This window comes from Cheilinus undulatus, linkage group 19 (assembly GCF_018320785.1).
Source record: "Cheilinus undulatus linkage group 19, ASM1832078v1, whole genome shotgun sequence".
NCBI classification, from domain to species: Eukaryota; Metazoa; Chordata; class Actinopteri; order Labriformes; family Labridae; genus Cheilinus; species Cheilinus undulatus.
In genome coordinates, this window is record NC_054883.1 from 40,232,001 (window position 1) to 40,257,249 (window position 25,249).

At 39.8% G+C, this 25,249-nt stretch overlaps 1 protein-coding gene across 1 annotated transcript in view; it reads right to left on the reverse strand.

Moving 5' to 3' along the window:
• cdh7a (cadherin 7a) overlaps positions 1-25,249 on the reverse strand; it is a 226,637-nt gene that overhangs the window by 72,001 nt on the left and 129,387 nt on the right. The window contains exons 5-6 of the mRNA XM_041814197.1: positions 5,344-5,511; positions 3,305-3,492 (exon numbers count right to left, since the gene is read on the reverse strand). Coding sequence (XP_041670131.1) covers positions 3,305-3,492; positions 5,344-5,511 — 356 coding nt within the window. The remainder of the gene's footprint in view (positions 1-3,304; positions 3,493-5,343; positions 5,512-25,249) is intronic.

Here is a 25,249-nt window from a genome sequence, read left to right on the forward strand (position 1 = left end):
ATTGCAGCAAAAATGGGTGACAAAAACCCTGGCCTAAAAGGGTTAAATGTTAAAAAAAAAAGGTGGTAAAAATGCATTCAAAGTGATTAAAAAAGGGCAAAAAACACAAAGGTGGGCAAAAATTGGCAAAAAGGTGGCATAAAGGCATAAATAGGTTGAAAGTGGGAAAAAGGTGGCAAAAAAGATCACAAGTCGTAGAAAAGTGGCAAAAAAGGGTTAAAGCTACTAAAAGGTGGTTAAAAGGGGTTAAAAGTGATGTGGGAAAAAAACAGCAAAAAATGGCCAAATAACAGCAAAATTGGGCAAAAGGTGGCAAAACGGGTCAAAAGTAGTAACAAGTGGCAAAAAGACTAATTAAGTAGCAAAATGATTGAAGTTGTCAAAAGAAGTGGCAACATGGGTAGAAAAATTGGTTAACTTGGTTAAAAATAGCATGAATTTATCATTTTAATACCAATTTCAACCCAAAAATAGCTTGCATGCTTTTGAGCTCTTGATGAGGTAACTGTTAGCCAGGATGCTAGCACCAATGCTACTGATCTAACACACACAATAATAATAATAATAATAATAATAATCATAATCATAATAATAATCATAATAATCATCATCATGATCATAATAATAATAATAATCATAATAATCATAATGCACTGATATCATCAATAAATCCCAATTGGAGAGGTCCCATTCTCTGGCGTTTTTCAGGGGTCCAGATCTGTGGGCAGGCCTGGTTACAGTACTTCCTATAAACTTGTAGTAATAACGTACGGTACAAATTCCCACCGCACACCTAGACTTGCCTTAAGGCACATGAGTGTGCCTTGCCACATCATTTGAGAACCACTGCTATAGTGCAACTAATTTATATCTGATTTATACCACGATCTTGGTGAATGCTTGATTCTGATTGGCTCTGGAAATTCCATTGGTGTCCAATAACTCCTGATATATGGACACCGTTCAAACTTCACAAGTAGTTCCAGTCAAAAAATCATTACACTGTTCCAAATTAATGCGCAGCAGCCGTTAGCAGTTACTCCGTTAGGAGTAACCATAGCAACCTGAGACGGTCATATTTTCTGAGCAGGGAGTACAGCGCTGCCAGCCTAAGGAGCCTGCAGACCGGCATCAAACGTCACTTAACTGACATAAATAAAATGGCAGACTCCAGGTTTAAGACCAGTAACGTAAGACGCTCTTAACTTCTATATCCGATGTATGTCTTGTTTCCAGGCTCACCTTAACTCTGAGAGGTGAGTGACGCAAAAAACTCACTTTCCTCCTGTTCTAACTGCTATAAACTACTGTCAGAAGATTCAAATAACACAAAGAAAAGAAGCCGTTATTTCTTTGTAGATCCAAAGGAAACGCTTCTGATAAACCGGCATGATAATATCTGATAAATATTGACATGTCTGATGGAGAATCAGCACCTACAGGGCGTGGACAGCTCCATTTCACGTCTGTGACTCGTAGTGCAGAAGGAGGAATTATTGTGTTTATTCAAACAGCTGATCTGCTAAAACTAAGCTTTCAATCAGATGACTGTTCATGTTAACGTACAGGTTTATAGTCTGACCACAGATGACTCAGTCTCACTCATCTTCATGTCTTTTCATTGATAAATCTGTTCAGAAAGTGTGCTGAGAGAACTAGTTTTTTGTTCCGTCGTGACTTCGTAACTATGGCCCATCCTATTTACTGGAGTACTGAATAACGTTTACATTCCCTAAGAATGTTATGGATTGGAATGGCTATTCCAGTGATTAGTCAAGCCCTCAGGCGTTGCTAGGGGAAATAAATTGTTTTAGTAAAACTTTCTATTTTGATCACAAAACGTATGAAATTGTAAATTAGTAGCTTTTGTAATTATTCTCGTAGTAAGTGACCATGGTATAAGCGGGTTAATGCCCGACGAGGTGTTCAGTTATCAGGGATTAATGGACGACGTGGAGGCCTGAACTTTAATGTACAGCACTGCAGCGTCTCGTATTACAACAGCGTAAACAACTGTTTAAACTGATGATTTGCTTGTTTTAAGTCCATGATGATTCAGAGAAGCGGGCTGTAGCGAGGTCAGAGGAGCAGCTGTAGACTGTAGTAGCGTGGAGTCACTGATACTGCAGCTAGAGCTAAATTAATCTATGATAAACATGTGCTGCAGATAAAACCTTCACAATAAAAGCCTGTAGTCTTTGTTTTCTCTGAGTGCTTGAGTTGTGAGCGCCCACATCTGGAAATTAGGTGTTTTTCGTAGCAACTACAGTTTCAGTTATAAAAAAAAGTGAACACGAAAAGATTTTTAAAGACCTTTTCTGTGATCTTATACTGAGATATTTTAGTCTGAGTTAATTCTTAACAGAGTGAACTGTTCCCCTGCTATCAAAGTAAAAGTCTTCGTTAACACAAACATGATTTACAAGGACATCTGTGGTTAACTGTGAACACTTCTGAACCGTTATAATAATGCTGTATTTCCTTCTTTTTTGCAGGAGAACATTCAGGCACAATAGGACTGACTTAACTGAGTTAACGTTAATAATCAAAACATGTCAGTCCAAATTCAAAGAAATTCTAAATTCAGAGAAATAGTTCAAAAAGATTAAATGTGAAAAAAAGAAATAACGTTTAAAAGGGCAAATTTATTAGAAAAAAAGGTCAAAATATGAAAAAAAATATTAGTTCAAAAAGATTAAATGTGAAATAGAAAGTAATATTTTAAAAAGGCAAATTTATAAGACAAAAAGGTCAAAACATGAAAAAATATAAGTTCAAAAAGATTAAATGTAAAATAAAAAATGTTTAAAAAGGTAAATTTATTAGAAAAAAGGTCAAAGTATGAAAAAATATAAGTTCAAAAATATTAAATGCGAAATTTTTAAAAGGCAAATCTATTAGAAAAAAAGGTCAAAATATGGAAAAAATTGTAAAGAAATTAAAAGTCAAAATATGATTCAAATTTTAAAATTTTGAGTCTAAAAGGTCAAACTATGAGATTATGAAGTCAAAGTAAGGAGTTGAAAATATGAGATAAAATTCAAAATAAGTAGTTAAAAAGGTCAAAATATCACTTAAAAATGAAAATTATTAATCTGAAAGCTTAAAATATTAATGATTATATATATTGTATAGGTTTTAGTCCTTATTGTGGGATGCAAAATTGAAAATTTGAAATTAAAACACAAATCATTTTTTCCCACATTCCCGACTTTTTATCAAATTATTTTTAGTCCTTACTTTTTCAAGTTTGACACCCCTGCCTTAAATGTTAAACTAAAGCGTCTGTTTCTACATGCAGTACCTTCAGGAGGATGATGACCCCGTCTTGCGTGTCCTCATCGGTCGTTATGTTAAAAACGCCAGGCCCATCTCCGTCCATGATCCTGTAGTCCATCTCAGCGTTGGAGCCTATATCAGCATCGGCTGCTTTGATTCTCGCCACCACAGATTGCACTGGCAGCGACTCCAGCACTGTGTACTGATAGTTCTCTGGAAATAAAAAAAAACGGACGAGGATAGGAAGCAGATGCTGGTAATGGATGTGCTTATTTCACCACCAACTCACTGTCAAGCAGCTCAGCTTTTTACAAAAAAAACCCCTTCAGCTTTGATTCGACTGTGTGGCTCAGCAATAAATTCATGTTGCATAACAGACAGGCAGCAGCAGCGGGGACACACGGGGAGTAAAACACTCTCTTTCCACTTTGTACCGCAGCCAGGGCAGTGGAATAAAGTTGAATACGCAATTGATACAGAAAAGACCAATTTGAGTTGCCAGATATCTGCAAGTTTTAGCTGAAAGAATATTTAGCAAAACATAGAGCTCCCTTAATGCGCTCTGGATGTGATGGGTTATCCCTGGGACCAAAAAGAGATAAAAGTGGGTAAAAAAAAGGAGGAAGAGGCCGGCTTAGAGCCTCTCTGATACCTTTCACAGGATGAAATGTCCACTTGAATATTCCATTACTCCAAAAGTCTCCATTGTGTTCCCTTAGCTTTTGTCTGACCCCTTCGGATTTAAAGTACTCTTATAAGAATAAAGAAGGGAATCATATTCATAATCATAATCTCTCCAATCACCATGACGGAGCTCATTACCAGACCTTTCTGTGTTCCTCATAGTGTCTCCCTCAGCCACCGTCTAAATGCTAATCTGCCTGACATTGTTTGCCGCCATGTAATCTTTATAATGGCTTTTTAATTTGCCGTGGAATAGCAGCTCTTTAAAAGACCAAAGAATTGCTTTCCTCCCTCCGCTTTGCCCCGTGCACCTACCTCTTTTTCCTCCTCCCCTCCCAACGTGTCCGCTCACGCAGCTAACCTTGGCTCCTTTTCCCTTCCTTTCTTCCAAGGACTAGCAATAGCTCCCGCCTCTATCAGCTCTGATGCTCCATAATGGTCTATCGATTCTGACCCATGACCCTGTGAGCACGACGGCAGGAGCGGAACCCCCCCCTCCAACAAACTCTTCCAAAGTCTCTTTCTTCCCAGCTTGACAGCACTGGGTTAAAACGCCATTGATGACTTGTTGTGCAGACTTGAACCTTTCTTTCCCCCCAGGGGCCGGGAAATTGACTCTGCACCACGGCAGTCCGGTGACGAGTGCGCCAGCCAGACAGTGGTTGGGCTATCAGCAGTAAACCGATTGCCGGTGCTTCGGATTATCATGAGAAGCACTGCATGCCTTTGAATCCCAAAGCTCGGCCCGGACCCCATTAGCAGCCCGTGAAATAGGCTGACAACAAAAAAAAAAAAAAAAGGCACCTGATTGATCCTGGTATCCAAGGCTGAGGCAGCCCACAGCTCTGATGAAGAGCAAAGGAAGGAGGCACACACCTTGCAGGAAGGCTGTTTTTAATTTGGTCATAAAAGTCCGAGTGTTTACCAAAAGCACAAACACTGGCAATTTCACGATAAAGGGAAAATGATTCAACGTGGCCTTAGAAAAGAGATAAGATGAAGTCTAATGAACGTGCTTTCCTTTAAAGATTCCAACGACTTTTTGTTCAACTTCTTCCTACCAGAAAAATGCTGCAACACAAAATGTTCCAAATCAAATACATTACAACAACCGTTATTTAGGAGTGCCCCGTCGTTTCTGTTCCACTGTATTCATTCTGAACAGCACAATGTGTCCCTCATTTAGCTCTCAAGTTTCAAGTATGTTTCTCGCAATTACAGATCTTTGAAGTCCTTTTCACGCTGGACAAAAGAAAATACATGTGAAGCAGAGAGTCGGGGGGGTTGTTCTTAGTGCTGAGAGGCTGTTAAATACATGGCGTGTTCAGTACACGAGGGGCTGGATGAACCCTCAGGGGACAATCAGGAATGCAGGCTTACTGTGAGCGAACCGAGGCGGGTTGTCGTTGACGTCGGTCAGCGTGACGGTGACAGAGGTTGTTCCGGAGAGGCCGCCCATCTGGCCCACCATGTCTTTGGCCTGGATGACAAGAACGTACTGGTCCCTGGTTTCCCGGTCCATGTTGGATAGCGCTGTTCTGATGACACCTGAAGAGAGGGGGCAAGATGGAGAAAGGGTAATTTGTTGATAAGGCACTGTTATTACTATTTTGGTATAGTCTTTAAGAATGTTTCTGTATCAGTGCTAATTTTGTCGACTAAAACTACAACTAAAAATGTTCGTGGACAGCCTTTTTTCCATGACAAAACTAGACTAAAACTAACAAAAATAGATCTGTGATGACTAAAACTGACAAAAATTAAGTTTAGTTTTCATCAAGATTACCTAAACTTGACTAAAATGTAATGTAGTTTTCGTAGGACATCCAAAATCCGTGATATTTCTCCACTTTATTTTCTCCACAGCCATTGTAATACGAGTCACTGCAGTGCTGTACAGTAAAGCCCAGACAGGCCGACAGAGGCGCTCCACAAAACGAATGCTCGCTTCATGTTGCTGTTATGACAGACAACAAACTTCAGGAAGACAGAACACAACTTTTACCTTATTTCCATGCTTAACATGAATCACACAGAGACAAACAGGTCGAGTTTGGCTAGATATCTGGCAGCTCTTAGTGTCGGAGTGTAACGAGCTATGGTCTGTAACATAGCCATAAGACGACACAAGCATTTAAACTCCTGGTAATGACGATGTTAGAAAATCCATTTGGTGGCAGAAATCCAATCATCGATGGTGCTGATATAACTTCCACCCCTACGAGGAGGTGAAGTTGGCAAACAGCTATATCATGCAAGCTTGCAGTCATATTGACTGCATCTCTACTGCTGCATAACTTTAATCATTTAAACTAAAATGCATGAGGTCTGAAAAAACTATGTGCTCATAAATGCATCAAAATTTCGACAAATGTCATTTTCTTTAACCTGGCTGTGAGTGTATTTATTTCTGCAATCAAAATTAGCATTTTAGCATTTTAGCATGGGGTGTGTATCAGTGTTAATTTCGTCGACTAAAACTATGACTAAAAATGTTTGTTAACAGCCTTTTTTTCCATGACAAAAACTAGACTAAGACTAACAAAAATAGATCTGTGATGACTAAAACTGACAAAACTAAGTTTAGTTTTTATCAAAATGACTAAAACTAGACTAAAATGTAATGTAGTTCTCATCTGACATTCAAAATCCGTGATATTTCTCCACTGTGGGTAAATCTGTCAAAAACAACACATCTGTATCTATTCTGCTTCTCAGCTGTAGAAAGCAGGGACCCCAGGTTTAGTAGGGTGCAGAGAACGCACTAAGATGATTTGGTACCAGATTTAGGCAAGAGAATAAATGCTTGGACTAAAAATGAAGACTAAAATGTGATTACTTTTATGGACTAAAACTAGACCAAAACTTAAAGGGATAGAAATGACTAAAACGTGACTAAAACTAGAATGCATTTCATGTAAAGACTACAATGAAGACTAAAATTAAATTAGTTTTGGACAAACTGGAGCCTGTCCAGGGCTTTGCTTGCAGAGAAGATCTGGCAAATTTTTCATGGGCGCAACCCACATACTCAGCTCTGCTGCTCATCCCACGAATGCATGTTCCTTACAAATGTGGCGTCATTTAAAAAGGTAATAAACAGGCTTTCCAACAGTATAAGATTTATTGCCAAGAAGCATTGTTACGACAAAGAAATAATCTACCAAACACAAATTTCCTTACTTTTTTGTGCTGCGTTTATTTACCAATGCAACATTGAGCTACTCGCCTTTCTTACTGCTACATATTGCTGTTAGCTAGTCTTTGTTATTTTTCTGTCTTGAAACCATTTATGTCGGTGTTGCAGCTGTATTACTCCAGTTTCTTTTTCTTAATTTAATCTTTTAGCTCTATCATTCATGTTTAACAATGCCACTGCCTTAAGTGGCTTGCATATATTTTCATAAATGTTTTGTTCCTTTTAATTCCATCTGAATTTCCTGCTATCCTTTCATTTTCAGCATAACAAATGTGGTCAGATTTTTATTTTTCCTCAGAGCTTTAATGCATTTGATTTTGTCTGCTTTCAACCAAAATCTGAAAAAGCTTTTCCAGGGCCACATAACAAATTATATCTCATGCCCTAACATTTTTCTAACTGCCATGCTGGTTGTCAAGGAGAACTCTGAAGTACTCAAAGGATCTATTCATGTCAGAACTGTCCATCTAAAAATATGGTTTCAGACTGGAAAATCAAGAATTTAAAAGAATACACGTGTAAGGGTTAAAAACAGAGATATCCATGTTAAATGTTATTTTTTTTATAACAACAGTCTATTGTGGCTGTCGTTAAGCCCTGAAAGGTGCCGTCACTCCGATTAGTCTGGATGTGACATATGATGAGGTTTATGTGAAGACACTGCCGAAAAGTGAGGGGACATTTAGCTGCTAGGGGAGGTTTCATCTGTCATCCTTCTTGTCATGATTGATCTGGATCAGCGATGTGAACACACTGCTATAAAATGACTGGCGTTTGTCTGTAGGTGTCTGTTTGCACCTGAGCTGCTGTAGGAACCAGCTAGTACAGTGGTTCTCAACCTGGGGGTCGCCAAACACTAAAAGGGGGTCGCCAGATGCCTTAAAACATGGAGAATACTTTTGAAATGTTTTTTTTCCTCATCCAAATTTGTTACTACTCTGTGCCACTATTCATCAATTTTGCACAATTTGGACCCTTTTTTGCCACTTTACTTCATATCAACCCAGTTTCATTCCTTTTTACCAACCATTTCTGCCAATTTTAACACATTTTTGCCACTCTAAACCCATTCTCATCAGTTTTAAACCCTTAACACAACTTTTGCTGCCTTTTTCACCACTTCTAAACCAATTCTTGCAACTTTTTGTATATTGTTGCCTCACTGTTGCCACTATCAACCCTTTTTAATCGCATATATTGCCTATTTTAACCACATTTCACTGTTTGACATGCCCATTTTGACCAGTTCAACCCATTTCTGCCTATTTATCTGCCCCAGTTAGCCCTTTTTTGCTCATTTAAAGCACATTTTCTCACTTTGAAATCCCATTTCACCAATTTCTGCCACTTTAAAACTTTTTACCCCTTTATAATCCCATTTACCACTTTTTGTGCCTGTGTTTGCCACTTCAACACATTTTTGCCATTTTTTTGCTATTGTTTCCACTGTAATTTGTGCCTCTTCTAACCCATTTCCGCTACTTCTAAAATCCCATTTAACCACCTTTTCCACCACCTTTTCTGGAGATTTTTTTAACTATTTTGATTCTGTTTTGAACCACATAGAACGCCAGAGTAGTGCCAGCGCTACGATAAGCATATCCATTTTTGATTGGCGGTAGATTTGAAACCGGATGAGATAGATTGATCATTCTTTTTGCATATAAAACCTGGGGAGTTACACTAACATTTCACACATTCATCATGTTTCAGAGCGCTGTTTTGTTGCAGTGATGGGTTTGTAAGAATACACAATAAAATGCACATTAAAAAAATCTTTATAAATGAGATCACGGGTATTTGCAGCATTTCCTACATTGAAATAAACATCATCACGTTGTGGGCATGACCTGTCACATGATTCTTATGTGTCCCTACCTCATAGGCTCCCCACCCCAACAACAGGAAGTGGCGTATTTTCCCAGGAGTTGTATTTTTTTCCGCAGAATACATTGAAGAACTTAGCCTGCACACATACTCACCCTCGCTCTCATTTCTCCCCTACTTTTTTACAAAAACACTCAGACACACCTTTGACACACTTCCACACACATGTAGTTAAGGATTCGCAAAACCCCGGTCCTGCCAAACAGTTTTACAGCTGGTGCAAAGCTTTTGAACTAATTACAGCGTTGGATGAAGAGTCCAACGACTTATTTGGATCATTTTTTTTCTACAGGTTACAAAATTGACTATATATCAAAAAGCAAGTTATGTACAGACTCCAAATAAATTTCCTGTGATTCCAAAGGATATTGTGCAACTTTTTGACATTTTAAAAATTTGATGGATACAGCTGTTCAATTTCTGTATTTTGAAATATATGTGAAAAAAAAAACATTTTCTTTTTTTTTTAAGGTTTATTGCACTTTTAAGAAATTTATTGTAGTAGTTATTTGTCTCAGAGACCATCCAGCATCATGAAGTGCTTTAATGTGGACATTTTCATTTTCAGTCAGCTCTCCACGTTTTACCATTTTGAACAGGAATGAGGAATTTCAAACTGAATTCACACAAATTTGAGCCGGCTCACTGGGCTTCTCTGAGAAGTCAGAAATGAATCAAGCATAACATTCAACCACTAAAACTCATTTTTCTCTTCAGGAATGACAGTAAGTAACTATAATTTGACATATTAATCAAGAAATATTAATGTGCTTTACTAGTTTTTCAGGTTTTCTGTATATCAGTAAATCTGAAAATTCATGGATAACAATAATAATTCTATTTCAGCATTAAAAATATCATTTGGGTTGAAGAGCTTCTACATATTGGTGTATTAACCATTGCAGAAACATCAAAAATGATTTTGGTAATTACCAATGCTGTTAATTTAGGGCAGCTGTGGCATAAACCTTACTTTGGTTAGGGTTAGGGTGGTCTAATACATTTGTTAGGCACTGTATATAGTTATCTTTTGCACTATGTTTTGCACACCCAGAGTCCTAGACTCCAAAAATGACTGCTGATTGTTCTAAACATGTATAGGTTCACATTTCAAATGTCAAATCAAAACTGCATGAGTAATGACAACATTTCCTCTCATAAAAGCCATGAAAATCAAATCTGTTTTTGTGTTTAACTTCTTTTAAACTGCTGACAATTCCATATAATGTGCAATAATCATTAACCAGATGTTGAAAAGTCAAATTCAAGAACTGCAGGGAAAAGGGACCAAAGCTCTCAGACTTAGGGCATTTCCTGACTATTTTACAGCCAGAATAACAAAATATGTCCAAATCGACATTTTTAGACTTCATAGGTAAAGGGTTAAAGCACATTTTCCCACTTTGAAATCCCATTTCACCAATTTCTGCCACTTTAAAACTTATTTTTACCCCTTTATAATCCCCTTTTACCACTTTTCGTGCCTGTTTTAGCCACTTCAACACATTTTTGCCATTTTTGCTATTTTTCCACTGTTATCAAATTTATGCCACTTCTTTCGTTTTTTTTTTCCAAAGATTTATTTTTGGCCTTTATTAGATATGACAGTGGATAGAGTCGAAAACAGGGAAGGGAGCGGGGAGAGACATGCAGGAAATAGACCCCCCAAGCCCAGGTCGCCCGCTTACATAGCGCCTTAACCACTCGACTACCGGCGCGCCAAATTAATGCCACTTCAAACCCATTTCCGCTACTTCTAAAATCCCATTTAACCACCTTTCCCACCACCTTCTTTGGACATTTTTCAACTATTTTAATTCTGTTTTTAAGAAAAGGGATTTACACTTTTAAGATGAATATATACTACAGCACAACTGCCTTGAAAAAAGATATCTGGGGAGCAGGGGGCCTAGTGGTTAAAGACGCTCCCCATGTATGAGGGCGGCCCGGGTTCGAATCCAGACTGAGGCCCTTTACCGTATGTCTCACCCCCACTCTTGACCCTGTTTCTGACTCTATCCACTGTCCTCCCCTATCTAATAAAGGCACAAAAATGCCCAAAAATAAATTTAAAAAAAAAAAAAAAAAGATTTCTGTCGCTATGTTAAGAGTGGCTATTATTCAAGTTAAATATCAAATATGAGTATGGATATCTAGCTAACTTTATAATGGACCATGATTTTCCTGACCTCCATGGACCCCAGTTTGGCTGGGTCCCAGAAAGCTCTCCCACTTATCCCCCCTTATGGGTGGCCTTGTGTGCATATCACTATTCTAGAATGTACATGGCTGTGTTCAACCACCTTCAGGTCCAGTGGAGGTCCCCGGTCTCTGGCGCCTTTACTTTGGGGGTCTAGGGTTGAAAAGGTTGAGAACCACTAAGCTAGTAGCAAGACAAGATCTGGCGCGTGCATAAATTACTTAAAAGCTTGGAGGGAAATCTTTCATTAATGACATTTTTTCCAATCTGGACTTTATCTCCTGACTACAAAGATGATCGCTCCAGTAAAAATTAACACCACATATTGAAATGCAAAGAAAAGTGTCCTAATCCTTCAAAAGCAATCACTGTTGCTTTCAAAGTTAATGAGTTAGCACACAATGTGCTTCATTCATTAAATGGCACTCATTAAAGATTCCTAGAGAAATTGGGAGATTACTCATTAAGAATTCCCACATAGCCATAACACACACTTCCTGAATAAATGAATCATTTTTGGTTGCGTTATCACATTCACAGCCTGATGAAGCAGATCAAAGCGAGGCTGTTGCTTATAGTCGGCACCTGAAGAATTCCTCATAATCCTTTAAATTACTCTCAAATTTGACTCGTAATTGAGGCCCACTCTCACGAGGAAGAAAATAAACCCACGGCAGAATTCTCAATCAGCTGTGCCCTTGATGAGGAGTGAGTTGTTTTTAAGATTTGGAGTCTGCTACTGAGCACAAGTGTCTATTTCTTCACACAGAGCTGCACTTTAAGCCAGATTTTTATTTCAAAATGAGTGCAATGACAATGTTTTGCTACTGTCTTGTCAACCTTGTTTTTATCCACTGCAGGCAGCTGTTTTTAAAGCATAGAAGGCATTTGGTTAAGCCGAGGATACACCTCATGCGCTCTACCAAATTGTTGTCAGCTCAAGGAAGCAGCTAGATAACAAACAGGATTGTACATTTAGTGGCTTGAGAACTAGATATTTCTTGCAAGAGTTGGCAGAGGCTTAAAGTGAACTAGTGAGGAAAATGAATCGATTTATGCTAACAAGGTAGAATAAAACACAACAAAAAATAGTGAAATTTTCCTTTAGCCTCCTCAGTGTTTAGACATATGCTCTTTAAAGCGCCAAACAAAAGCTATAAGGGGAGGAAATAAGTGAAAGATATTCACCAGATATGAAGTAGAGTACTGTGCAGAACTTTTAGGCATGTTTGGGCCGAGACCTGAGGCTGAGGTCTGCAAAAGATGAGACCACAACGACCCACCATGAGGTCTGCAGTTAGATCCTTTTGAAATTTTTCAAAAAATTCTAGGAGTGCGACTGGACAAACTTTTTTGGTCTGTCACAGTCATTATGGGCAAATCAGAGCGAGAGGACAAAACAAGTTAGTAGGCATGTGCAGCTTCGATAAGAAATCTGAGCTCAGTAATCAGGCAGTGCTGCAGTTCATGAACGGTGAGGCTTCTAGGTGGATAAAACTCATACCGAGGCCAGTTAGAAAGAAGAGCAAAAACATTTTCTTTGCCAAGAGAAGCTTTCAGTGTGGCTCTTTGCTCTGGTGTAGATAAGAAAAATGTGCCGCCATACTACACACTACATCTAAACCCTACTCATATCTGTTGTAAACTCATGCTGAGCAGGTCAGGACAGAGTAAAAACATTTTTTCTCCAAGGAAAAGCTTTCAGAATGGTTGTTTTCTTTTCTTTCAAAGGGATGTTTAAGTATTTTTGAACTGGAGGGATGAGATACATAGCAGTAGAAGTGGCATTAGCCTCCAGTGATTTCAGAGACGGTGTCCATTTTTAACAAAAACTTACTAAATTCTGCGAGACAGTACCAATCTGTTACGCTGTATGGCCTAGCTTCCTGTCTGGTACAACCAGCGAAGCAATGCTCACTGCAATCACTGGAGGCTAATGCCACTTCTACTGCAAAGCACCTTATATTGCCCAACTTCAAAAACACTGAAATATCCCTTTAATAAAGACATATGGTCCAGTGCTGTTAATTAATGCTGCATTGCCAGTAGTCATTGCTACCTGCTTGTGATACAACTAAACCCCCACTGTAGTCCCTTTAAATGAGCTGATGGTTTTGGCATTCTCTCTGACTGGGAACAATCATTTCAGACTGAAGCTTTGCAAGATGAATCTACCGTATGACAGACATGGAATCTGGCCAATCCCTCTTCTTTGCGAGGTTGAAACTAGGGATGCACAATATTGGATTTTTGATGATATCCGATATGCTGAAACTCATTTTGGCCGATACCGATATTTAATTATATTTTTTTCCACTGTAAAAACACCAATTCCATCCTGTACTACATACACACACACACACACACACACACATATATATATAGGTAGTCTAATTTTTATTAGAAACAGACAAAAAAAATGTTTTTTTTATCAGAAATGAAGGATGTATTATTTTTTTTTTAAATACAGCCACACACTAATGAAAAACTTACAGTAATGTCTTTGGGTTACATGTGCTTTACATGCTTCACCAGAGCTGTTTGGTCCGCTTTAAATGAACTCTAGTCCGTTTTCCCGGATAGTCCAGTTCATTGGGAGTGGTGTGAAAGCTCACACGAACTCTGGTGTGGTTCGTTTGAGGTTTGAAAGCAAAGCAGAGTAACTTGTGAACCAAAGACAGGAAGTGGCATAAAGCGTAATGATATACGTAGTTATACGTGATTTAATACACTCAAATACATGTCGGTACCTCGTGTAGTGTCTGTGTAGCCATGGCAACACGTCGTAGTCCGTGCTTATTTATTCGTCTCATGTAAAGAACGACATGTTGGACAGCTCACCGTCTTGCTGGCTGCTCCTTATGCCCCAGTGCAAGAGCAGAAACTGCAAGACAGCATAAATTCTGTGTTTTTTTCATTGTTTATGTGGAAAAAAGACCGGTGGAAGGAGCTGGATTTCCCCGCTACGTCTTCTTCTACGCTGGCTTTTCTTCTTGTTTGCCGTTTGTTTGTGACGACAGCGCCCCTAGCGGGCAGATGTTGTAGGTGTTCAGACGGTTTGGTCCGTGTAACAAAGAGCAGTATGAATGCAAACCAAACCAAAGGAAAGAGCAACACCGTTGCAATTTCCATTCCAAAACGGGCCGAGTCCCCCAGACTATCAGGTGTAAAAACGACCTGATTCTCCTTATTACTCAGCCAGAGATACTCCTGACAAAGAGCTTTCAATAACAACAAAAAGACAGATTCTTAAATGCAGAAAATCTAGCTATAGTTCAGAGCTTAAATATGGTTTTAAATTTTTGTGACTCAAGATGAACAAAAGAAATAAAACTTCAACTGAAGTAGTTCTCCTGATTCTGCTTTAAACAGCACAAACTAACTAAGCAACCAAGTTTAATGGGCATTTCACTGTAAACAGCTCTGTAACAACACACTGACACCCACATCTCCAATGCTGGAGACAGGACACCTGCAGAGTGTGCAAGGGAGACTTGGCACACAGATGTCCGTCATCGCTTTTACCATGTTTAAAATGCATCATTAGCCCATGGAAGCTCGTATATTCTACCACACTGAAAGGCTGATTATCAGGAGCTATAAATTCAATGATTTTCCTGTTCAGCTCCTTACCTTTGGGGGAATGCTGTTGTATTTTTTAGCTTTGTCGAGTGACTTAAGTAGAAGTTCATCATAAGAAAGTCCTTCCAGTCATCAGTGTGACATTTTTAGATGCAAAAATAAACTAGTGGTGTTAAAGGCGTGTTGTCGAGTCCTCCTCACATCTCAGGTACTTTACAAGTAATGCAAACAGCTACTTTGCTGTCTTGTTCCCACACCTCGAACTTCTCACACACAGCAGACAAGTTGAGTTTGTTGTTGGCACACGTCCGGTGTAGGTACCAGATGTGTCTGGGGGGCTGCGCCTGCTAATAACGTCACACATTGTGATTGGCTGTGATGACGTAGCACATTTTTATTGGCTGGAAACTCGCACTGTCTGATAGCTAATCTGTTAGCTTTCTACGACACTAGCGTTGAAAGCTAACTTAAGTGTCGTAACGTTATTTATACCTAGACGTTCTCTTTACAAATGAATTACCTGCTTTAAACCCTCTGTGTGTTTGGCGATGATGCTGAGGGTGTGGGGAATATTTTTGTAACGGAAAATATATAGGTTTATAAAAGTTAAAAATATATTTTAATGTGTATTTTTTTGCTTTCCAAGAATGAATTATTTGTTTCTCTCGCACTTGTGAAGCTATTGTTAAAGAAATCAATCACAGATCATCCCTCTGATAACAGCAAAAGCAAACAGCGAGTCGTGAATATTTCAGACACGGTGATTGTTGCAGAATTAAAATATTTAATCCAAAATTACATTTCTCACACCCTCAGCATCATCGCCAAACACACAGAGAGTTTAAAGCAGGTAATTCGGAGGTAAAAAGAACGTCTAGGTATAAATACCGTAACGACACTTAAGTTAGCTTTCAACGTTAGCGTAGAATGCTAACGGGTTCGCTATCTGACAGTGTGAGTTTTCAGCCAATAAAAATGTGCTACGTCATCACAGCCAATCACAATGTGTGACATCATCAGCAGGCGCAGCCCCCGGACAGATCTGGTACCTACACCGGCATCATATGTGCGCTTAATTATGACGTCACATTATTGGCCGTATAGATCGGCGTAAATTTTGTCATCGGCCGATACCGATACACTGCCGATAATATGGAGCATCCCTAGTTGGAACAAGATGGGAGAAGAGCAAAAACATCTTTTTCACCAAGAAAAGCTTTAAGGACAGTTCTTTGCTTTTCTTTTAATAAAGAAATGTTATCCAGTTATGATAAAAAATTTTCTATAGCTGCATATTTGCTATCTCTTCATTAGTCGCCATTGTTTACAGGCTTGCAGTACTAAACCACACCCATAGGCACCGCCTCCTTCTCCTTAAATGAAATTGGTTTGTTCTGTTATTCTAAACAAATGTTTCAGATCGAATCATTGCAAGATTGGCCCGTCTGATGACAGACATGGAATCCAGCCAATCCATCTGCTTTGCAAGCTCAGCCGGCTGGTTCCCCTGTTTGTGATTGTGCACCATAGTCCTCTTTTTGATGGGTGCACACCGAGGACTACAGGCATTAAGCTCAATCCAGGAACAAAGCAGGAAGGACAAACAAATCAGGAAAAGTAGGTCAAAAGACTTCAAGAGAAAAATGAAGATGCAGTTTGACCGCCGCCATGGCTGAACTAGAAATAAACAATTCCATTAAGTGTTTAATTTTCTCTCCCTGCCATCCTTTATTAATGTCATTACAGTCCCTGCAGCTGAAAACTGTTATTGGCTGCTCTAACCAAAGGGCTCGGTTAGCTAAATTATAGTGAGCTGTCTGCTTCTGTTCTCCAAAGATGCTGCCAGTGGGCTTACAGTGGGATGACGGTGGTCAATAAAGCAATAATCTTTGCCTGTTGCTCTACAAAACATGCCATTTCAGTCCTGCATCAAATAATGAACAGCAAGATGTTGTCATGCAGCGCTGGAGGGGGAAAAAAAAGACACGTCTGCCTTTCTCTCCTCCTTAAGCTTCGACGACAAAGTCAAAACATGTCATCTGGTTGTGTTTTTTTAAGCTTAATGCTTTTATGCAGAGAATTTAGGCATCTATCTAGGCGCCGTGGATATTCACCCATCTGCTCCACTTGCATCCACCCTCCCTCCGCCCATTCTCACCACACGTCTTTGCTGCTTCTTCAGCAGTGTAACCTGGTAGCCAATTAAAGAGCACCACCACTGCTCTGGAGCCTGCTGTGGTGACACCTATGAACCCTGTTTACTGAGTTGCATCTGAAAGGTTACTTCAAAACCTTCAATCCAGCGAGGCTCCCTTAATACAAGCGAGACAGAAACAAAAACAAACTTTTCTGTTTTTCTACTCCATAAAACTTCACCACAGGGACAAAGCATGCATGTCTAGACTTGAAAGAAGCATCTTTGCACATTCAGGAAGTACAGCTGAGCTGGATAATGGCTGGTTTATAAAAGCAGCAGCAGTGGATGACTCCTAAAAGGTGAGATAAAGTCGAGAAAAAGATGCAAAGTTTGTGCAGCGAGCAGTGAAACAAATGCATGCTCTCAGTAAACCATAGATAGGCTTCACACACAATTGATGTACTTATTTAATATCAGCCTGGTGTGTTGAAGCCTGAGAGATATTGGCTGTGGTTAATGATGCCATGAATCCTGATTCCAGCTCCTTTTAAAAAAACAGACGTGTTTCTCCTCCCGCCTGGCCAGAAGCACACATACTTCTCGCCGAGCGACGCCGCTAATCCACACGGCGATGTTGCGAGGCTGTTGTTTGTCTGCTGGGTTCCAGCCCCCCCTCCTTCCTCCCTCGCTCTATCTCTGTTACCCCGTGCGGCGCTGGTGTCATTCCTAGGGAGAGGCGATGATTAAAATCCTTCTGTCGCTATCGCGGCACGGCCTCGCATTGTGCCGTGACTCCTTGCCTCCGGTGCAAGCCAGACGCGTTGTAGCCGCGCATTTATCTAGCTGTCTCCAAACCACTGGCGGCAGACGGGTGGGCCACGCTCCCTGCTAAAGCCCAGATACTTGACATTTGTCTTGGGAAGAGGAAATAAAAAGTGCAGACTTCGCGAGGAAGCCTCTGGCTCTGCGTGCAGCTATGAGAGGTACTGATGAAGGTGATGAACACTTAAACATGAAGGGTGCAGGATGTGATTTGCCGGACCCTCAGGCGGTCCACTTACAAGGAAAAAGATCCCATAACACAAAAACAGGCCATACAAACAGGGAATAAAACCTCCTACCTAGGTTGTTTATTACACAGTGACATTCACGCATCATGCTCTAATCACAGGTCACTATCCAGGGACTGTGAAAGAGCCACATGATGCTACAACACAAAGACCAAAGTGTTAGAAAAACACATCATCATGTCAAACATGTTACACAACATAATTTCCATTCATTTGTAATGTTACGCTCAAAGGAAGTGTGCTCATCTGTGCACAATCCAGGTGTATGTGTTTGTGATTAGAATTGAAAAATTGCCTCTCACACTGTGGCAGCCAGATTTATATCTCGCCTTCAGCTGTAGTGCTCTCGATTTAGTGCCGTCACCGAAACAAGGATCTGGCACAGGCATCACCTCGCTTTGAAGCCGGGCTCATGGAGCTCTCTAGTTCTTTATGTTTGGGGAAAATTAGATATAAGATACTAGGCCTGGCTAACATGGCCTGAAATAAATATTTCTGTATCTTTTAGCCCTTTATGGTAACGGTATTACATCTACATCGGGGTGTCCAAACTTTTTCCACGTACAGAAAATTCTAAGGATAGTGGGGCCACCTTCAAATACCATGCCTTTATGATACTGAAGTCTGAAAATCCAGTCTACTTTAGGGAAAAATGAGCTTAGAGATTGGATATGCTTAAATGGCTAATCAATGGCTAACCACACAAATAGCCAGTATTTCAAGGATTTTAGGAAGGCCTATCAGATTTCGTCTCAGCCCAGGTCAGAAAGAGAATGACACTTTATGTATCAGAGAATTTAGGCTGAATCCCAATTCTCCCCTTAACCCTCAATCTTACTCTCAAGCTGAACCCTCAGTCTTAACTCGCCCCTCAAAACCAGGTGTAAGGGCCATCTCGTGACTTACAAATGGGACACCCCTTAATAGCAGTTACAATTTCAGACTATAGAGGGCAGTAATGTGCCAAAACTGCGTAGTCTGTCGATTCAGAGGAAGACGAAGAAGAACGAGAACGTGCTAATATTCAACCAAATAGGGCGCGCCGGGAGTCGAGTGGTTAAGGCGTGCACCATGTACGCAGGCGACCCGGGTTTGAATCCGGCCCGTGGCACTATTTTCTGCATGTCTCTCCCCGCTCTCTTCCCTGTTTCCGACTCTATCCACTGTCCTCTCTCTCTAATAAAGGCACGAAAAAGCCCAAAAATAAATCTTTAAAAAAAAAAAAAAATTCAACCAAATAACATGTATAAACACCACAACCACAGACATGTTCAGCTGAAAGCCACCGTATAACACGGCTATTAGCTAACGCCAAACACCAGTTGTAACTTGTAGGCTTGTCAGTGACGGCACAGTTACTGGCCAATATTTTAAACTGTTGTCAGATGAACTGCTTTAGTGCTAGGCTAAAGTTAAACAGAATCGTCCAGCAGCACACAGCCTGTGTTAATGCACAGACAGGCCAACAGGGACGCTTTGCATAGTGGGCACCCTCGCTGCATTTTGATATTTTTATCAGAAAATAAACTTTAAGAGAAAAGAGCACGTATTACCTATTTATGGTGCTTCATGTAAATTTCAATGGCACAAGTGGGTGACGTTTAGCTTGTAATTTGGCTGCTCCTTAGTGTCAGAATGAAACACGCTTTGTCCGTCACATCACTCTGCTATGCTAATGGCGGCAACGGTTTTACTTTGCGTATGCAATATACCAGTGGTTTTCAAACTTTTTTCACCCAAGGCACAACTAAGGTTAAGCCAAAATTTCAATGCACACCATATTTAAATCGATACAAATTAGACTTTTTAAATAATGTTACAGTCATGGTTGCCTGTAAGGAAAGATAACTGGGAGAGCTTTCTAAGGCCAAGCCAACTGGTCGATCATGAAGATGGCAAAAGGTGGCAAAAATGGGTTAAAAGTGATGGAAAAACATGGCAAAATTGGGTAAATAGTGGCAAAACAAAGTCAGAAATGGGTAAAAATTGGTAAAAAAAAAAAAAAAAAAGTGGCCAAGCAATGGGTTCAAATTGGCAAAAACTTGCTGAAAGTGTCAAGATAGTGGCAAAAATGGGTAACAAGTGGCCCAAAAGGGTTAAATGTTGTAAAAGATGGTAAAAATGGGTTAAAAGTGATAAAAAGGGCAAAATAAGGCAAACAAGTGGTCAAACAAAGGCAAAAGTGGGCAAAAATTGGCAAGAAGGTGGGTTGAAAGTGTCCAAGAAGGTGACAAAATAGATCACAAGTGGCAGAAAAGTGGCAAAAAAGGGTTAAAATTGCAAAGAGGTGGTAAAATGGAGTCAAAAGTGATGGGAAAAATGGCCAAACAATAGCAAAATTGGGTGAAAAGTGGCAAAAAAGGTAGCAGAAAATGGGTTAAATTTGGTAAAAAATGGCAAAAAAAAAGTTCAAAAGTAGTAATGAGAGGTGGCTGCTATAAAAACGTAGCAAAATGGTTGAAGTTGTCAAAAGAAGTGGCAAAAATGGGTAGAAAAATGTGTTAACTTGGTTAAAAATAGCATGAATTAATAATTTCAACACCATTTTAAACCCAGTAATAGCTTGCCATGCTTTTCAGCTCTTAACCGTTTACCTACTGGGTCTAAAAATGTCGATTTGGACATATTTTGTTATTATGGCTGTAAAATATTCTGGAAAGGCCCTAAGTCTGAGCTCTAACACTGCTTTTTGAAAACAAAACACCACTCTCGCTCGCTCTCCTTTTACTCTCTTCCTTCGTTCTCCTTTCTCACTCGTCTTGTGCCAAAGCTGCCGTTTTCGCTGTGCTGTTCCACATTACCGTAATATACAGTGCTTAACAAATGTATTAGACCACCCTAACCCTAACCAAAGTCAGGTTTATGCCACAGCTGCCCTAAATTAACAGCATTGGTAATTACCAAAATCATTTTTGATGTTTCTGCAATGGTTAATACACCAATATGTAGAAGCTCTTTAACCCAAATGATATTTTTAATGCTAAAATATAATATTTATTGTTATCCATGAATTTTCAAATTTACTGATTTACAAAAAGACTGAAAAACTAGTAAAGCACATTAATATTTCTTGATTAATATGTTAAATTATAGTTATTTACTTACATTCCTGAAGAGAAAAATGAGTTTTAGTGGTTGAATGTTATGCTTGATTCATTTCTGACTTCTCAGAGAAGCCCAGTGAGCCGGCTCAAATTTGGGTGAATTCAGTTTGAAATTCCTCATTCCTGTTCAAAATGGTAAAACGTGGAGAGCTGACTGAAAATGAAAGAGTCCGCATTAAAGCACTTCATGATGCTGGATGGTCTCTGAGACAAACATGACAGGTGGTCTAATACATTTGTTAAGCACTGTATATACCACACATCATATATTGCTGGAAAGCACAGATTCTCAGCTCTCTATCAGCGCTGGAATTTTTTACATTGAGCAAACTTTCCAGGAGTTACAGTGTTGAGAATCTGTGTAGCGGTCTCGCGATACTTCTGGTGTTTTGCTATGAATGCCCACGTCATATGGTTGCGAGTACCGTAATAAACCATATATGTGCGCATGCCCACAATTCTCAGCGCTCCAACACCGTTGGAATCTTTCTGATCGGACAAACTTTGACAGAGTTACGGTAATAATACTCCAGACATATAAAACACAGCGCCAGCGCCGGCTCAGTTGGTAAAGGGTTAAACCAGTGATGATGCTTTTGCAAAAATGCATCCCCTGGCAGATATTCTACCAGTGATGGTATTGATACCACCCACCACTATGGGATAATAGGGAGTGCAACCAGGTTCAAACACATATGGCAGCCCTTCCTTGGCTGTATCTCAGCCCTGAGAGCCACATGACACCATAATGCCTTTCAGGAGTTTAGTTTAACTTTGTTCTATTTCTTTGCAGTGCTCTTTAAATATGACTTTTCTTCCCCTTATATTTGTAGAAACAGTGATGCTCTGGCTTATAAAACACCTCAATGTTCTGTCTTTTTCTAGGAACTACAAAAAATAGTATTAAAAAAAAAAAATCTGGCACAGAGCTTCAACAACAAAAGAAGCTGAAGAAAAGCACACAGATCTAAAAAGGGCACGCTAATATCTTAATTACAGGAAACCTGTCACCTCCCGACCTCACAGCAGCTACAGATTACACAAGGATTGGATATGGCCTTTCTCTTTATTTGAGAGTATTCACTTTAATTAGATTCCCAGGCTCAGAAGAGACAAACCCCAGCTCGCCCCGCCTCCTCTCACCCGGGTACCTGTCATATTCAGATGTCATAGTGGTGTCGCTTTGAGAGGCAAGCCGTGTCACTTCTTAAATACCCCCTCCAGAATGTAATTAATCCTCTCATTCAGGCACCTGGCATGTTCTACTAACTAAATTCTTCTCTTGTTATTCCAGCCATTGAGGTTTGCAAGCATGCATGCATGCTTAGCAGTGCTAATGTGCAGGGATAATTGTCTCTAAAGGACTTGCAATATCGCCAAGGTGTACGGAGCCGGAGGCAGCTGTTCAAACCTCCTTGAGCCTGCCATCAATTAGAACGCAGTCCTCGGCAGTGCTAGCAATTCAGCTTCACCTTCAAACTAAACTACAAGCCATCAATCAATATATATTACAAAATACTGTCTTAACCGAGCCTCTTTAGCTGCAGCAACTTCTGTATTTTGCAGACATTATGCATTGCTTGTAAGTTAGTGGAGCTATTCAGGATTAAGTACTTCTCCCAAGGGCACCTTGTAGATTCAATTTGGGATTAAGAAGCAGAGTAAAGAGACTTGTTAGGCGAAAAAGAGCAAGGATGCTACCCACCTAACACCGGGTCGCACACATCCTCCTCCCCCCACGACCATTAGCCCTCTGCCACTTAATCGCTAGTGCAGTATTGCAGTGCGGAGCTTAGAGTGTATTTCAGCCCCGGTACTTTGTCAAAGTCACCCTCTGCAATGGCCCGGGCGTGTGCTGCAAATGGGACTAATTAGTAACTTGCAAAGACAGAAGCACAAAGCTCATCCCACAACACTCAATCCTGGGCTCCCGTCTAAAAGCCGGTGTCTCACCCCCTGAGTGCAGTCTTTAAGATACATGGTATTGATGATATGTTAGAAACTAACACCCAACATAAACACTTCCATTTATGCCTGTTTGAATCTATTTACCTCTTGTTAAAGAAAATATAATTTAAAAACTAGAACAACCCTTTACCTACTGAGTCTAAAAATGTTGATTTGGACATATTTTGTTATTATGGCTGTAAAATAATCAGGAAATGCCCTAAGTCTGAGAGCTTTGCTCCCTTTTACCAGGAGTACTTGAACTTGACTTTTCAACATCTGGTTAATGATTATTGCACATTATATGGAATTGTCAGCAGTTTAAAAGAAGTAAAACACAAACCAGATTTGTTTTTCATGGCTTTTATGAGAAGAAATGTTGTTATTGCTCATGAAGTTTTGATTTGACATTTGAAATGTGAACCTATACATGTTTAGAACAATCAGCAGTCATTTTTGGAGTCTAGGACTCTGGGTGTGCAAAACACAGTGCAAAAGATAACTATATACATAGGTGACAATTAGTGCAAATAAAGGTGGAAAAATGCATTCTCAACATTCTCTGTAACATATTGTTATTGCACATGACAGACACGCACAAATGCCACTATCTAACGCTATTTTTTTAAAAAACAAAACACCACTCTCACTCGCTCTCCTTTTACTCTCTTCCTTCACTCTCCTTTCTCACTCGTCTTCTGCCAAAGCTGCCGTTTTTTTTTGCAGTGCTGTTCAACATTACTGTAATATATATACCACACATCATATATTGCCAGAAAGCACAGATTCTCAGCTCTCTGTCAGCGTTGGAATTTTTTAGATTGAGCAAACTTTCCAGGAGTTACAGTGTTGAGAATCCGTGTAGCGGTCTCGCAATACTTCTGGTGTTTTGCTATGAATGCCCACGTCATATGGTTGCGAGTACTGTAATGAACCATATATGTGTGCATGCCAACAATTCTCAGCTTTCCAACACCGTTGGAATTTTTCTGATTGGACAAACTTTGACAGAGTTATGGTAATAATACTCCTGACATATAAAACACAGCGCCAGCACTGGGTCAGTAGGTAAAGGGTTAACCAAAGAGCCAAATTGTTGAAAAATGCCTTTGCATGAGCCACAATCTGAGTGATGAAAAGTGGCAAAAACTGATTAAAGTGGCAATAAAAATAAATTAAACGTGGCAAATAATGGTCAAACAGCAGCAAAAAGGGGCAAAAAGGGCATAAAATGGCAAAAAGTGGAAAAACATGGAGAAAAAGTGGCAAAATTGGGTGAGAAGTTACCTCAGATGAGTTACTGGTGGCAGAAAATCACAAAAAAAGGCAAAAATTGAGTGTAAAAGTGACTTAAATGGGCAAAGGGTAGCACAAAGTGGCAAGAATGCTGAAAACAGGAGCAGCTTAAAGGGGCAAAAGTAGCAAAAAGCAGGATAAAAGAGGCAAAAAGCTGGTAGCAAAAATGGGATAGAAGTAGTAAAAATGGATTGAAAGTGGCAAAAAAAAGGGTGAAAAAATTGTAAATAAGGGCAATGGAAATGTAGAGAAAAAACAAAGTTTGAAAATTAAAGCCAACCGTATTAATGTGGGGATTCAAACTGATTAATGTGACTTGGATCATTTCTGAGGTCATAGTTTCCCTTTCTTAAAGTTTTCTGTGGGAATTGTATTTCAAATTAAGACATAAAAGAGCCACAAATCATCACAATAGAGCCACATGTGGCTCAGGAGCCAAGGGTTGAGTATCACTGATCTAGAATATGGGGCACCAAAAGTGTGGTTGCACCCCAGCCTTGACACTGGCAGTATGCACGTGCAAAAGCAACTGAACTTTGCTAAAGCCCACCTCTTCCATTCATACCAGAGCCAGGCATGTGTACCATGCTTGTGCACAGTACAGTGCACTTGCATGGGCAAACAAACCTGACTTTGAGGATCAAACACACTCGGGTACGGTACAGATGACCTGGTGTTAGTGCACCTAGACATGTTTCAGAGGTCTCCCAGATTAAATAAAAGGTTCACACTGCCTTCCTGTTTATCTGTACTCGAATGCTCTGTTTTTGCCTTCTTACTAGCTACCAGCTCAGTAGTTAAGTTCCCGGGCTACAGTGATAGTTGTGAAGTACTGAACGGCAGTCTCACCGCTCAAATCCACCG